This window comes from Equus caballus, chromosome 6 (assembly GCF_041296265.1).
Source record: "Equus caballus isolate H_3958 breed thoroughbred chromosome 6, TB-T2T, whole genome shotgun sequence".
Classification (NCBI taxonomy): domain Eukaryota; kingdom Metazoa; phylum Chordata; class Mammalia; order Perissodactyla; family Equidae; genus Equus; species Equus caballus.
The window spans coordinates 24078069-24093939 of record NC_091689.1 but is presented as its reverse complement, the minus strand read 5'-3'; the positions used below and the strand labels follow the sequence as shown (position 1 = coordinate 24093939).

The window sequence follows — 15871 nt, the reverse complement described above, 5'->3', positions numbered from 1 at the left end:
CACAGCAAGGAGAGAGGAGGCACTGCTGCGTGACACCCAGACATGGTCCACGCCTCCTCCTCACAGGAGCCTTGAAAAGGGCTGTACTTGTTTGCACAAAAGTAAAATGTGTTCCTAACATACGTGAAAAATAGGCTTTTTGTGATGCAAGATTATTAAAATATAAAACAAGCTTCTCCATGCAATTATTTTATAGCACTTAATGTTCGATTGGGGATGTTATACTTACAAGGTAAATTAGCTTCAAGTTCTGCAACCTCTGTGGAAACAAAGAGATTACTGTTAATATTAGTCAACTACTCCACATAAAATCACCAGCTCTAAACTGGTAATTTCCCCCAGAACACTGAGGAAAAATAATAATAAATAAACCGAATTAACTGAAACCTACACTTGGTCTAAAGTTTAGACTTTAAGCCATGACGTTGCTTTCAAATACACAAAGTGACTTGTAGGATGCCAACCAGTACAGTCAAGGGCCCTTGAAAACTCAGTATGAATGAAAGTCATTTAAAATTAACATGGCAATTACCTATACGTAAACAGTCACTACTGTTTCTGAAAATCTTGTTCCCTCAAGGAGTGGAACTCCTGCCCTCAAAATTTGATTTATATATACGCCTTGTATCTCCTCCAGTTTTTCCAGATCTGTCTTCTGGTGAGGGCTCGCCCAGTTTGGGCTCAAACTTTTCCAGTGAGAGGAAACTCTCGACCTCTGCTGGGCCTAAACCCTTGCCCTTTGCCATCTGTGGGCATTGCTAACTACCCAAGGGAGTCACCTCCTCTGAGCTACATTCCTTGCTCCTAGCGCTCTCTGGGGCCTCTTCTATTAGTCACTAATTGAGCACTGACGGCCAGCACCCCTCTGCCAGAACACAGCTACAAACCCCCCTCAATCTTGCTATTCAAGAGCTGAGGCCTGGGGGTGGGGGAGACCCAGAAATAACTGGGCAGGCATGTTGCCTGTGCCTCAACAACGTAATGTGCTCTGGGGTCCTCGGAGCATGCAGATTCTCTCCAGCTGTGGAGACTAAAGGAAGGAGAAGTTTTTGAGCTGGGCTTTAACGAACAGGTAGAACAGTCCTGCAGAGGTGGATAAAAAGGTATTCCAAGGAGATAAGTTAGCAATGCACAAAAGCACAGAACACAGACAAGCACAGAAACCAGAGGCATCCTGTTCAGCCAGAGCAATGGGTACAAAGACAACCAGAGAGCAATGGGAAACAAGGTCGAAAACCAGTCAGGATTGAGCAGGACCCTGACTACACGGTGCAGAATTCTAAACTTCATTCTGCAGCAATAGAGAGCTGAGCGAGATTTCTGAACAACTTTCTAAGCTTTGCCTCAAGAGGACAACTTCAGAAAGGGCAAAGCGTAGGCAGACAACCTGAGGTGGGCACTCTGCTAGGCAGTGAGGGCCCAGCAAAGGCAGGCAGAGTGAGGGTGCCTGAGAGCAAAGAGGATGGAAGATCTGCCAACTGTGTGGGGCAGGAGGGGTCAGAGACGGCACGGAGGGCTGATGTCCCGGGAGGAGGAAGTTGAGGTCTGGGTGCACGACCACGGCCAGGGCAGAGGAGCCCCTACAGAGCGATGCCACCTGACATCACGAGACCGACAAAGGGGAGAGGCTGGTGAGAAGAAGAACCTCAGCAGAAATCAGAGAACAAGGAGCAGGGAAAGTTACCGATGACAAACAGGCAGAAGAGTAAGCGAGACACACGGACACAGTGACCCAGTAAAGAGAGGACAGACTGGCCCAAGGCAAGGCCATCGGATGTGGATCAGACCCTGCTGAGGACATTCAAAACAGCATGAAAGCAAGTGGAAAGATGGAAACCAGATTACAAAAAAACACAAAAAAGAAGCAAATTGGTGGTCAAAATACAGAAAGCAGCAGGTAACAATTCCTGCAAGTCAAGTCGGGAGAGGTGGGGAGGGGAGGGGAGGGGGATGACAGAGACCATAATGTTTGCAAAGCTGAACACTGAGTGCATTAGTGGGAAGACTGGCAGATGGCTCTGTTCTGAGGCTGAGGGGTTAGGAAGGCCACAGGCCTTGATATCAGCTATTTGACTGAGAATCTGAGTAGAGACAGGGGGCCCACTAAATGTATTAGCTCTGGGGTCCAGGTGTCTGGAATGGGCACCCAGAAGAGTGGAGCTTGGGATGCTCCCTCCTGGTTCCAGGGCGTCCTATCCAGTGCTCTAGCCGGGCAGAGAGTTCTCACTCGTGAGAAAAAGAGCCAGTCTCTTCAGTGGAGCCGGGCGTGGGAGAGGAGTAACAGTTAATCACCCTTTTGCTGTGATTAGAAAAGGAACAAGTTTTGTGATGAAATGCAAGCCTGGGAATCTGTCTTCTCAGCAGTCTTGGGTTTTGCTACATTAAAATATAGTCACTTAAAACAAAATGATGATGATCCTATGAAAAGTTCACCATCATTCTTCTTATAACGACCACAGCACTCTTCAGTTTCGTCTTTCCGACTGGCGCACTGTCACCCTTCCTCGGAGCGGGAATTTGCTAAAGACTATAGAGTGCGGTGAGGTGGGCTGAGGAGGACCAGAGCCCTCTGCCCAGATCACACCACGCCCTCCGACGGAAGGAGCCAAGGGCCACACTCTGCTCCACCGGCTCCCACAGGGCACTCATTTTATCACAAAAGCACACATTTTATCAAATGAGTTATTCATAATAATCACTTTTAAATAAATGTTATTCATATAATTAAACTATATGTTTTAAGATAAATACTATTTACATTTTTTATTATACTATTTAACTTTTTGTTGCTAAGAATCTACAAGAAACTGTCCTTGAAGGCCCTTCTTTTGGGAGACTGATGACGGCCACTGGAACCCGGCCTTCTCTTACAGGCCTGTCCTACCCGCAGTTGTGAGAACTCTGGTTGTCCAGCTTTATAAAAACCCAGTGAAATTAAACACATACCCAGAGGACTTGAAAGGGGGGCCATGTAACAGAAGTGAAATGTTTAAGAAGACACTGAGGTCAGCGGGGTTGAGGAAGAGGGGAGGTCTGGGCACAGGAGGGCAGGAGGCACTGACCAGGGGCATCACGATGACTGAGCAACAGAACCAGACCTCTGCACGTCAGGGAGGGGGTGTGGAGGCACAAGGCTCGCAGGCTGGAGGACACCTCACTGTAGGACAGGGATTCTCCATCCTGGCTACACATCAATCACCCGGGGAGTTGTTTGCTTTTTCTTTTTTTTTTTTTTTTGAGGAAGATTAGCCCTGAGCTAACAACCGTGCCCATCTTCCTCTATTTTATAAGCGGGATGCCTGCCACAGCATGGCTTGACAAGCAGTGCTAGGTCTGCACCTGGGATCGGAACTGGTGAACCCCGGGCCACTGAAGTGGAACATGTGAACTTAACCGCTGTGCCACCGGGCTGGCCCGCTTTTTTTTGTTTTTGTTTTTTTAATAGCATTGGTGTGGTACAATTTACATATTGCAAAATAGACCCACTTTAAATGTACAATTCAATGATTTTTAGTAGAATTTGGAGTTGTGCATCATCACTACAATCTAGTACTTGCCAAGCTAATCCTGCCACCCCAGCCCTATCCAGACCAATGACACCAAAAGTTCTAGGTGGGGCCGGGGCCTCTGGATTTTTTTACTCTCCCCAGGTATAGAAAGCTGCTGTAGGCTATTTTGCCATGCTAAAACATCTACACACAGCTATTCACACAACAGATTTAATAACTTCACATTGTAGTCCAGAAATTAAACTCCAAAGATGAGCGTGCTTGCACTTCCACGTTCAGTGGAACTCACTCAAGGAAGGTGGGCAAGGGCCAGGGAGAGCCCTCAGAGCCGGTCCAGTAATGACCCCCACCTCTAGGCTTTTGGTCCAAGAGCCAGTGCAGGCAAGGAATACAATCCTGGGGGCACAAGTATTTCAATAAAGACGCTCAGCAGTTTAGTTCAGCCCCATACAGAAGATAAAATGAGCCACACATGCTCACGCATTCCTCTCAGGGAGCTGTCGCAAATGACAAGTAGTTTCTCCACACTTCCAACAATGGCAAATAATAATTCACTAGCATCAACCGTTATCACTTTAGAACCCATGTACAAGATGACTGTGACCAAAGAAACAAGCGAATTGCTTCACATGCTTGAGAGGCCTCTTGGCAAAGCAGTGGCCCTTCCCTGTATCACCTTACCGCCCGAAGGACGCTAGCCCCACCTGTAAGGTAAGGAGCGATTCAGATATTTTTAAACTGAGAAATCTCGCCTGTTCCAAGGTGCTAACACCTCCACCGCTCACTGGCCCAGCCTTTCTGGGAGGCACCTGGCACCTTACATAATTCCGTGGCAGCACAACTTCCTTCTGAGAAATTAGACTCTTTTCCTTTCTGACTAAATATCAAAACACGGAGCCCACTTGAAGTATGACTGAACTGAAATATCAGATTGCAAAATCCACTTGGTTACCACAATGGCCCCCCATGGCATGGACGCACCCTTTTCTTTTGTGGGCTGCTCACAGCCCAGTGCTCCAGTTGTTTCTGCACTGCCTGTCACTCCAACCTGCATGCTCTCCATCGCGGTGGCTGTCAGTGACACAGCCCTGGGACCTCAGGACCTGGCCCTGAGCTTGGCACATGTGGGATGCTCAGGATGTGCTTGACTCAACAAAAAGGCACACTTGCCAGCAAGGTGGCAATGCTCCCACGTGAATGCCCTGAGACATGAGGAGCCTTTCTCCTGGTATAGTTGGGGACTGGGGCATTCCAAAGGTGCTGTGGAGTGAACTGTGTCCCCCGCAAAGTTCATATGTTGAAGCTCAACCCCCCTCCCCATGCAATGGCATTAGGAGCTGGGGCCTTTGGGAGGTAATTAGGGTTAGATGAAGTCATGAGGGTGGGGCCCTCATGATGGGATTAGAGCCCTTATGAGAAGAGACAGCAGGTGCCTGCAGGCCAGGAAGAGGGATCTCACCAGGAACTGAATCTGCTGGTGCCTTGATCTTGGACTTCCCAGCCTCCAGAACCAGGAGAGACACATGTCTGTTGTTTAAGCCACCATATCTAAGGTACTTTGTTATGGTACCTGAGCTAAGACAAAAGGCCAAACACAGGCGCAGATGATTCTTAGCAAGAGTCAGGTCCAAGGCCCATCAGGCAGAGCAGCTGTGCCCTTTGACCCAGGTAGAGACAGCAGCTACTTCCCAGGAGACTTGATTAGCTCCTTCCACCCAAACCACTACCCTCTTAGATTTGTGGAACCAGAACTTCATCTCTTAGCTTCCTGTTGTCTTCATGCACCGAGCTTCTCTTCTGCACTCCCAGCATCCATGCACAGTGCCCTTACCTGGGAGACACTTGACCCAAGGGCATCAGTCCCTCCAGAGACAGCACTGCTAGAGTCCCATGTCAGCCCTTCCACTCAGTCTAAGGGCCTCCAGCAGCAGACTGCAGAGTGCAGGCCCAGAGTACATATGGTCCCCTCTGCACTCTGGGGGAGTGAGGCCGTAACCCCCTGCAGCAGAGACTGGTAGCGATGGGAATGGAGCCCCAAGGCTTCATACCACCCACTTTCAACACGAGCAGATAAGGCTGACTTGGGCCCTTGTTTGTCTTCTGCAGACCCTTCTTGGCCCACTGGGCTACTGGGTACACCTGAGGGGACCGCCAAGTTCCCTGGGCAGCTTCACTGGTATTTAACCCTCAACAAAGCATTTAAAGGTTAGCCTTGGGGCCAGCTGCCTTAGCTCCACGTGAGCAGGACTCCTCCTCTCTGGGCCACCGCTCTAGTCTTTAAAATACGTAGTGGCGTGTAACCCAGCTTCACACGCTGCTAAATGCTCTAAATATCCTGCTAACATGGCAAACCAAACCCCGAGCCCAGCCCCGGAGCCCTGGGCAAGGCCTAGCGTGGAGGGAGCAGCTCTGGAGAACAATAAATGTTCTCTTTCTCTCACTCTTCCAGGAACCGCACTGGAATGGGGCCCTTCCTATACCGTCACATGACCAAAGTGCTAGTGTGGACACAGAAGGCTCGACCGAGGGAGGCCCCACGTGGCCCCCTGGATGCTGGGAAGCAAGTGCAGGTGAGCAGCCAGCCCTCTCCATTTTGGAGAGGAGGCTCAGAGCACAGAGAGCTCACACCACAGCCCCAGGCCCAGAAGCCACCTGCTAAAAGGAGAGAAGGCCAGGAACCACCTGGGGTGCAGGGACTGCTATGGACAAAGGCTGCACACAGATTCATTTCCTCCATTGCCCACATTCCAGACCTGACCCCAAACTCAGTCAGCTCAATTCCAAATCTCCACATTTAACAAAAACAGGCAAAAGGTTCCTGCCAGCCTGCTTGGGGTCCCTTGAGGTCTTTGGGGGTACTAATAGTAGGCTGGCACACAGCAGGCACTAAAATGTTTGTTGAGTGAACAACTGAAAGAACAGGGAAACAGACATGTTCCCGCTATCTGAAAAGTACTAAGCTTCTGATAAACAAGAAAGTAATTCTGCCCTGAGGGCTTTTCTGGGAAGTAGGGAGCACTATAAGACTCACAGCCACCACAAAGGTCCACCAGAAGAGCAGTGCCCTCTGCCCTGTGGCTGCAAACAATGGTGATGGCTCCCCGGTCAAGCCCAGACCTGAGTCAGGGCCAACAGGAAATGCACAGATCTGACACTCTCTCTCCCCAGTGTCTCCAGCTCCCAGGACTCAGGGCAGACAGCAGCCAAATCCTAGCCCAGAAACACTCAATTGTTCTACAGCCTCCAGGGACTGCGGCTACAAGCATCTCTCCCCTTCAGCCTGGAGGGTGTCCTTGAGAACTACCCTAGGGGTGCAATTGAAAAGCCAGTGTGGCCACGGTGCCAGGATGGTAGAGGGGCCCCCCACGGCCAGCTGCTCCAAGGCAGGCTACAGGCTTTCCAGGGAGGGCTGGCTCCAGCCTTCTGTCACCCTTCAGAACTGGGCCCACAATTCCAAGAAAAAGAACAGGAGCTTCAGCTGTGCAGCCTACTGGCCCTGCCCACTAGCGACAACTGTCCCTGCCAACCTCCAATCTCCTCCATCCATCAGCTCAACCCTACAGCCATCTGCACCAAGCCAGATCCCTCACCATGTAAGGTCAAGCATGGCAACTGACCAGTTAAAATACATATGCTAAAATACATATACATAAAATACATTTGCTTGTAAGTCTCTGTAGTTTTTCCTTTGGGCTATAGGATGCACAGCCTGGATCCCCCTCAATGAGGGCTGGCAGAGACCCCCACCTCAGGCCACACCCCTTGCAGGACAGCTGCCATCTGACGACTGGTCAATGCAGAGCAGGAAGCCCTGAGCATCTCCCTGACTGGGGACAGCTCTCAAGGGCCATGCCTGCTCCGAGCAGAGGCTGGCAGGGGGCGTTTGTCAAAGCTCGATTTCTCCCTCTGCTGCTCCTGCTTCCTTCACCTCCCTCCACAGGTGTCAGTCCCCAGGATACTCCTAAGTAACCATGCTGCCTGCCAAATTCCCTGCTCTCAGGAAGTCTGTCTATGGCACTGAGTCCCAAAGACACATTAACACACTTTTCTACAACCTACTGATCCCCATGAGGAGCATTCTCACATGAGTTAAAGTCACTGTCCAAGATGACAGTCCTGACTGTAGCAATCTTGCTGAACTCGGGCACTCTGCTTTTCTCAAAGGCCCAAAAGGGGGGTTTCGTCTAGAAGGGACTCTCATCATAATCACCCCTTCAAATGCCTCCCCCTGCCCCACAAAAGCCCTGGACTCCACTGCCACCATCAGAAACGCGCAGAATGAAGGCCGGTGCCACGTACAGCCTAGCAAAGGAGCGCCCTAGGAACGGACGAGCACTCATCAGCCATCAGAGCACTCTCCATCAGGTACCTCTTGTCCATAGCCTCCCCTCCCGGTCGGGCCCACCCTCCACCACAAGCCCAAACTACCCACCACTCAGCCAGCCAGCTCACTCAGCCTAGCAGCCCCTGAGGCAGACAGAGGGAGCAGGCCACAAGAGGGGAGTGTTACAGGGAGCCCTGCTGCCCACAGCCAGCCACCAGCTGTAAGTGCTCTCGGCCCCAGAAACCTCATGATCCATCACCAGCGGCCCAGGGAGGATGGAAACAGGGGGCCTCACAAGGTGGTTCTGCACCTTTCCTTGATGAGTCTCACAAGGCCAAAGGACCTTAGCTGGGCCCTGTAAACCCAGCCAAAGACATCTCCTGTTCTCGAGCTGGGGCAGAGTCCAGCTTTGTGAGCCCCAGTGGGCGGCCCTGGGCTGCGTCAGGCCCTGGAGCCATCTGAGAGCTCCCAGGTGAATCCTTGAGCAGGGCCAGAGGGGTGGGAGGACCGCTGTGCCTCCCTGAATCCTCTTTTTCTGTGGACTTGTACTTCTGTTCTGCTCCTTCGGTTTGTGCTTGCTGGGTCTGCTCCCCAAGTGCCTGCCCTACCGCAGTATGTGGGTCTGGCTGTCCTGCTGCAATAAAGCTGCAACCTGGGCAAGCTTCTGAACCTCTCTGAGTATCAGTTCTTCAGCTGCAGAACAAAGCACCCACCTGGCAAGGCATAACAAAAGCCAAATGAGAACTGCCCCATAAAGCGCCCGACAGAGGGCCTGGCCCCAAGAGCTCAGTGTACAAGCTGCTATTAACCAGGACGAGGCTATGGCAAATAAGACGGAGCAGTCTCTTTGCCAGCTTCCCACCTGCTCCCCCTTCAGCTAACGCCTGGACCTTCCTCACTTTAACTCCCCAGGCACTAAACACCCTCCACTCAAAGGACTATAGCAACACACTTCAAACCCTTTCCCTGGCTTGCTTGGCCCCTGGGTTCCTCTGCAGATGGAACCCCGGAGCCAGCATCTAGGAAAGAGACACAAGCCCTAAAGGACGCCCCCGACGTGAGGTGCTGCAGCTATGCCCCACCCTCTGACTCCCCAGAGTAAACTTTCAGCACTGTAACAAACTCCGAACACAATCTAATGCTCTCCCCAACACGGTAGGTAATGCCAAAATGTAAAAAGGATTCTTGCTCCATCTCTAACCAATCATCCATCAGGCTGGATAAGCCAGAGCTAAGTCAAGATTCAGGGGCAGTGGGAGAACTAGGAAGAGTGCACCCTTGAAGTCTCCCCAGAACCCGATGTCTTCCTCTTCCCACTCCCTCCCAAGCCTGGCAGTGCTTGGTTTCCGAGAAGCTTCAACACAGTGACTTCATACACCAGGTCTCCTGCCATTCCATCCATTTCAGGACAGACAAATGCCAGTAACCACCATGGTGTCAACTTGATACACCATGAAAACGGGCAGTTCTAACAAACTACTGAAGCCTCCTTTGCTTCCCAGCTCCTTACACTTGGGAAATGTAAACACATCATAAAGCATAAAATGCTGCAAATTATAAGCTCCTTAAAGGCAGGAGCTGCTTCATCGTCCTCTTTTGTAGTCCTCATGACTCTAGGAAACTGCCTCTGCACCTTAAGGTTTTAAGTTGGTCCACTGAACGAACGCGGAAGTTGCACACAAACACGTGCATATTCACATACACACATTACATAAACCCTCTCCAAAGCCTACAGCTCTAGGACTCCCTGTTATCAATTCTGTGACTAGAACTGATTTTACACAAGGCTCTCCTCAGAGTCTGACTTGAATAAAATAGAGCCGGACCCTAAGACACGACCAAATCCCACTCCCTTCCTTTACAGACACACACTAGGGTGCTGAGGAGGCCAGGAGAAAGGAAGAACCCCCCGCCTCCCAACCCCCACGACTGCACTGGGACCAGAATCTGAGGCCTGCTGGCTCCCAGTACCTTATTCCTTCCACTAGCACTCTGGCAGCCCCTACAGAGACTATTCCACGTGTATCAGACACACCGCAGTTTTAATACCATTTTCTTTCCATTAGCATTCCCACAGCGTGTGCACAGTACAAAGTCCTTCCATTGTAAGTGATAAGCAATTACATTTTAAAATACTTTCGAACAGGTATTTCTATTCAGCAACAGACTGCTTCATATCCCCAAAGAGCCTGCAGTCAGACTTCTTTTTGTCATAGGACATAAAACCCACTTGCGTGGATGACCGTCACCTTTAACAAGCAGCCTGTCTCTCACAGAAACCCTCCGAGTGGAGTCGGAGGCCGTGGCTGACGTCCGGGACCCTTTGAGACCGTCATCCCGCTTCAGCTTGCTTGCCAGCGTCAGCATTACTGCCACCTTTACCCTGAAAGACAGATGGAAAGCAGGGTTAAGGACACGTCTCTAGACAGTGACTGGACACTGAAGACAATGATGTGAGGTGGTTTTCAATTTTTTTCTTTAATTTAGCTGTAGAAAAATTTAGCATATAAGGTACATTAGTAAGACTAGATTCCTTCATAATGAGTTTGGGTAACCTCTAGGACACCCTCTAGAAGTCTATGTTTTAAAATACGAATAAAAACTTTAAAAGGGAGAGCCATGCATTTAACAAACTCCCTGGGCACCCGGCCCCGTGCGAGGCGCTGGGATGTGGTGGTGACAAAGCTCCTCTGAGCTCATGGTCTAGGGGGGAGCCTCTGCCAACACATTCCACGTGAGCCCACCACCGCCCACTAGTAAGTCTGCCCCTCCCCACTGTGGGGACATGCACCTGTGTGTGTGGCCCCAGTGCCCGGCCCATCGCAGACTGCAGGAAGCATCGGCCTCTGGTCAGGAGGGAGCCCGCAATGCTTTTCTTTCCTTTCCTTCTTCCTTTAATGAGCAACCTCTCATTCATTTATGTTGTTTTCTTACATTTTTAGGCAATATCAGCATCAAGATTAAGTTATAATTAATGCCCCAAACTAGATTCTCTTCACTGGCTGCTTCCAACCCATCTGTGTTTCAGGTTCACCCCGCTGAAAGCTCGCTGGGCAGGATGATAAAGAGAAAACACAGGTGACGCACCTGACCACTTGGGAGAGGGGGCTAAAGAAATGTCACGAGTTTTTACAGGCATAATTGTCCTCTACCATCCGCCTGTTTCTAACATAAACCACCACTCATCTCACAGGCCTCCTGGCACTTCTTGCTGGCTTCACCACAGTTGGAGAGGGATTCTGGAACTTCTTTGATTGAGGACGAAAACTGGTCCCCAGTCCAACATTTCCATAATTTCTTTTGTTGCTTTACTATCATTTCCTTTCATACACTCCGATCACTTTCAAAAGAAAACAATCAATAACTTCCAGTTGAAAAACTTGACCTAAGCACAGAACTTTCAGTTTGAGGCCAAGATCTTGAAAGCCAAAATATAAGAATCCCCCACCCTCATTGTACTTTCAACCATTTTTAAACCAGGTGCCTTACACAGCTTCTCACACCATCTTCTATGTATCTTCCCAAAGACTGTAAGATTATGTTCTGTTTGTACCACGACAACAACATCCTGAATTGTGCGTGACTTACGCAGACACACAGACACACTGAGTCCCTTTAAGAATCGCTGGCCTAAAGCCTTCAAAAGACAGTTCTATTACACATCAGTGTTCACAGCTCCTAGAGTTTCAAATCTGGGAAGGACTTCTCCGCCCCCACCCCCACCCCGACTCCCACTCTTTTTTGCGGACGTGGACCCTAGGGCAATGGGGGCCCAGGAACTGGGTTGTCTGAGGCCACTCAGCTGCTGGAAGCGGTCACCGCAGAAACACTAGTTTCCCTCCTGGAGATGATGGGACATCTTATCTTGAGTGTGGCGATGGTCTCAGGGGTATATGCATACATCAAGACCGACCAAAGTGCATACTTTACATGTGTGCAGTTTAGTGTACTTCAATTATACCTCAATAAAGCTGACAAAAATGTGAAAACAAACCAACACTAGTTTCTCCATCCCCCTCTACCATGCCATCTCCTCAGGCGGACCTGCACAGAGGCAGCAACTGTAACCAATGAACACACTGCTCAGCTGTACCCAGGGCAAGGAACTATCATCGGTCCAGTTTACGAAGTAACCTCACGAGAAGATGCTGGGGTTGGGCACACAGTCAGGAACACCTGTAGGGGCTCCAGCCCACAAGCTATCAGAGACAGCATCACCATCTAGAGCCAGGCTCTCTTGCTCAGCCCATGCCCCAAGAACGATCTTGTCAGGAATCCCTTCAGCAGATCTGGATCACAAAGAAGTGTTTCCCTTTCCAGCCACGTCCACTGCCCTGCACCCAGACTGGAGCACATCAGTCCTACCACATAGTCAGGAGTGCCTGATGGTGGGCCAAGATACGCATCCATCGCTTGGGAGGTCGGCTGGAAGCACCACATGCACCACACAAAGTCCACTTGGTTTTTATCAGCTAGCTGACCTTGGCAATACGAATACGGCAAACAATAAAATAAAAGCACAGTGTCCATAAAGAAAGTTCAGCAGGCAGTAGCCTAGGAAAGTCATAATAAAGAGCCCCACGGAAAAGCGAGTGCCAGGGCATGTGCCCGGTCCACACCCAGGTCCCTGAGGACCTGCACGGAAGGAGCCGCTCAGAGGATCCTGGCAAGACTCACTGGCACAAAGAAAGGCTCACACTAAGACAGTCCTTCTGTGTCGCTGCAGTCTGAGGACTCTGCTTAATTCCTCTGTACCCCTACCCCACATTGAATTGTTCTCTGTGGGCAGCACATGCCCCATACTCAATCCCACTTAGAGTCAGACTCTTGGCTTACAATTTTCAACAAGTGTGTGACCCTTAATAAAACACAGTGGGCACTGACCGTGCAAGATACAAAAGAAAACAACACTGCTGTTTTGTTTTCCGCAGAAGACAAAATTTACTTCCCTAACATTCTAAAAAAACCCAAGTATATAATGACCACGTATTTCTCCGTCCTCTGTACCATTATCACATGCCATTTCAGGGACAAACCAAAGACCTAATTTGGGAATGTTTCATAGCTGTTAAATTAACTCTATGAAAGAGATCTGAACGAAAATAATTATTCAAAGAGTCAAGAGGTCAGCTGAACACCTGCAGTTGCTTCAGAATTCTCTTTCCCTTCTTTAATATGCTTTACTCTTTGCAGACCGGTTTTTTTTTTTTTAAGATTGGCCCTGAGCTAACATCTGTTGCCAATCTTCCTTTTTTTCCTCCCCAAACCCCACTACACAGTTATATACCCTAGTTGTAAGTCCTTCTAGTTCTTCTACGTGGGATGCCGCCACGGCACGGCTTGATGAGCAGTACGTAGGTCCACGCCCAGGATCCAAAACAGCAAACCCCGGGCCGCCGAAGCAGAGCACAGGAACTTAACCACTCGGCCATGGGGCCGGCCTCTGAAGACTTGTTTTAAAACTAAACTTCCCCTTTACTGCAAATTACACTCTGACTGTGGCAGCATTTTCAGTAACAGATCAGCTATACTGAATAGCATGCTCAGTCTGTAAATTCAAGTTGTAATTGGCCCAGTTAAGTTCCTCTTCAGCGTAGGACTTGCTTTCAGACCATTCAAAGAAGCATGTGCTATTTACTAGTTTCATCATATGAAGTAATATTTACTCAGCATTCCTGCCTATAGTGGCAAAATCAGGCCATGTCACCTGTGCAGGGACACCAGGGACCACTCAGCTCATGGGATGGGGAACTCCTCATTTACAATTCTGCCTGGCGAAGTGTAAAAGATGCAACTGCAGGTCACTAGGGTACAACCAACTTCTCCAGCCAAAAAGGCCCAGATCAGGACACAGAAAAGTCCACACCCCACCCTCCTCCTTCAGAATGCTGGGGCCCAGGGACCTCCCACCCCGCACGGGAGTCACCCCTGTTGGTTGACCGACCTTTGGAGTCCAGCCCTTTAAATTTCAGCAGTAAACCTGCCCCCTTCTGCACTGCCTACTACCTGAATGGCAAGTATGTCCGGGTGGAGGTCCTCAAGCCCCACACCACCTAGCCTGGTGGTGATTTCTCTGTGTACATCTCTCCCACCGGTCACCTCCCCATGCCTCCATCCCCTGACCCAGCCGAGAATCCTCTGCACAAGGTAGGCAGGCCGGCCGCCTCCCTGTTCCTCAACAACATCCTGCTCATTTCTGGAAGGTTCCGCTCAATCTGATATGCAGGTCTGAAATGCCCTCCTTCCCTTTGCCACCTAACGCTACTCCTTCCTTAGCAGAACAGAATCCTATCCAGATTCCGACATCCCCTCCAAGCAGCCGTCTCCGGCCCCTCCAATCCTTCCCGACCCCACTTCAGCACTGGAGGGAATGCAGAGAGGGGCGGGCCCAGTCCCCTCATGTGACAGATGAGGAAACTGAGCCCCAGGGAGACGGGGGCCACACCCATGATGACACACCCGCGGAACCAGGTCCAGAATCCAAGACTCGGCAGTACGAATCGTTCCAACATGTCCTCCCCCTCGCCTCCCCTCTGCCCAGCAAACCCCTCCAAGCTAGCTGTGCCCCCCGGCCCCCATCGTGGGGGAGCTGCCGGCAGGTCGGCGAGGAGGGCGCCTCCCCCCGCCTTGCCCTCCCCGTTCCCCGGCCTAGCCTGACCCCGAGGCAGCCCGGAGCCGGACCGCCCGCGTCCGAGGCCCGCTTCCTCCGGCCACGTCGGGGCGGTGACCTTGGGCCAGCGCTCGCGCTCCGTTTCCTCCGGACAATGCGGCCAGCAGCTCCCCGCGACGGCGGCGCGAGGCCGCGCGCGCCCGACCCCGGGCGGTCTCGGGGCGGGCTGTCCCCGCGCCCTGCAGCGTCCGGCCCGGTCCGCCCGGCCCCGCATCCCAGGCCCGCGCCCTGCGGCGCCCGCCCCTCGACCGCCGGCGCCCGGCCCTGAGGAGCGGCGCGGCCTGAGGCGGCCCCCGCGCCGCCCGCCCTCCGCCCACCCGGTGCACCGGCGCCGCGGGAGCCCCTCGCCCGCGCAGGGCCGCGCGCTCCTCACCTGGGCACCCTGAGACAGGCGAGGCGGGCCCGGCGCCCAACACCATGCCCGGCCGGCCGGCGGCGGCGGCGACACGCAGCCCCTCACAGCCGCACCGGCTCCGGGCGGCGGGACCGGAAGTGGCGGGGCGGGGACTCGGCGGCTCTCGCCCTCAGCAGCCGCGACGGCAGCGGGCGCTTTAAAAAAAAAATTCAAAGCTCCGAAGAACTTTATTCAGAGCCCGACACACGAACAGCGTCCTGTGCGGGCCGCTGCTGGGTTGGGCGGGCGGCCGGCCGGTCGGGGCTCGCTGATTGGTAGAGAGCGCGGCCGGGGGCGGGCACGGACCTCGCGGCCCTCGCTGATTGGCGAGTGGCGGCCGGGGGCGGGATCGCCCCAGCTGTTCCAGAGCCTGCGCGCCGCGGCGCCGCCGCGTTCCTGCCTCCATTCATTTGGTTACGAGCTGATCCTGGGCCTGCGGCTCGGAGGATCCCGGTGCAGCCTGACCTGGAGGAGCGGCCAGGCCGGCACTGACCGCCTCGGCGGATAGGGCGCCCGCTGTGTGCCCAGCACAGTGCCCAGGATGCAGAGGACTGGGCCGCCCCACAGCCTGAAGGGTAGGGGGCGGAGGCCGGGGCGGTCAGACGTGCACACAGCCACTAACCGCCGGGCTGCTTCGGCCGAGCCCGCAGAGGAGTGGGTGGCCCTTTCCTGTTCTTGTCTTAATGGTTTTTGTTCCTCTTTCATCTCTTCCACATTTGTGAGCACCTTACCCTAAAAATCTGTTTCAAATAGTTCTATTGCTAGCTTGTTGAGAACGCATTCTTCCCTCGTCCACTTACGTCCCTATGTGACTGGTAATAGGCGCTCTGTGGGGGTCGGGCAGGGCTCCTGGAGGAGTGGGCCATCTAAAAGATGAGGTTCACCTCGTGGACCGGGAAGAAAGAGCCAAGGAGTTAGCATGTTGTTTCCGGAAGCCCCACTGGAAGGTTTTAAACAGTGGAGTGACAGTATCA

The 15871-nt window shown here is 52.2% G+C and overlaps 1 protein-coding gene across 2 annotated transcripts in view; it reads right to left on the bottom strand.

Annotated features, from left to right (window-relative positions):
* Positions 1 to 15431, bottom strand: part of UBE2F (ubiquitin conjugating enzyme E2 F (putative)) — a 56582-nt gene extending 41151 nt beyond the window's left edge. The window contains exons 1-3 of one of the 2 annotated variants that reach the window (XM_023642693.2): positions 14877 to 15431; positions 10083 to 10216; positions 230 to 259 (exon numbers count right to left, since the gene is read on the bottom strand). In XM_023642693.2, coding sequence (XP_023498461.1) covers positions 230 to 259; positions 10083 to 10200 — 148 coding nt within the window. In that variant the 5' untranslated portion in view covers positions 10201 to 10216; positions 14877 to 15431. The remainder of the gene's footprint in view (positions 1 to 229; positions 260 to 10082; positions 10217 to 14876) is intronic. The other variant, XM_023642694.2, reaches the window with a different exon arrangement.
* Positions 15432 to 15871: the final 440 nt, after the last annotated feature.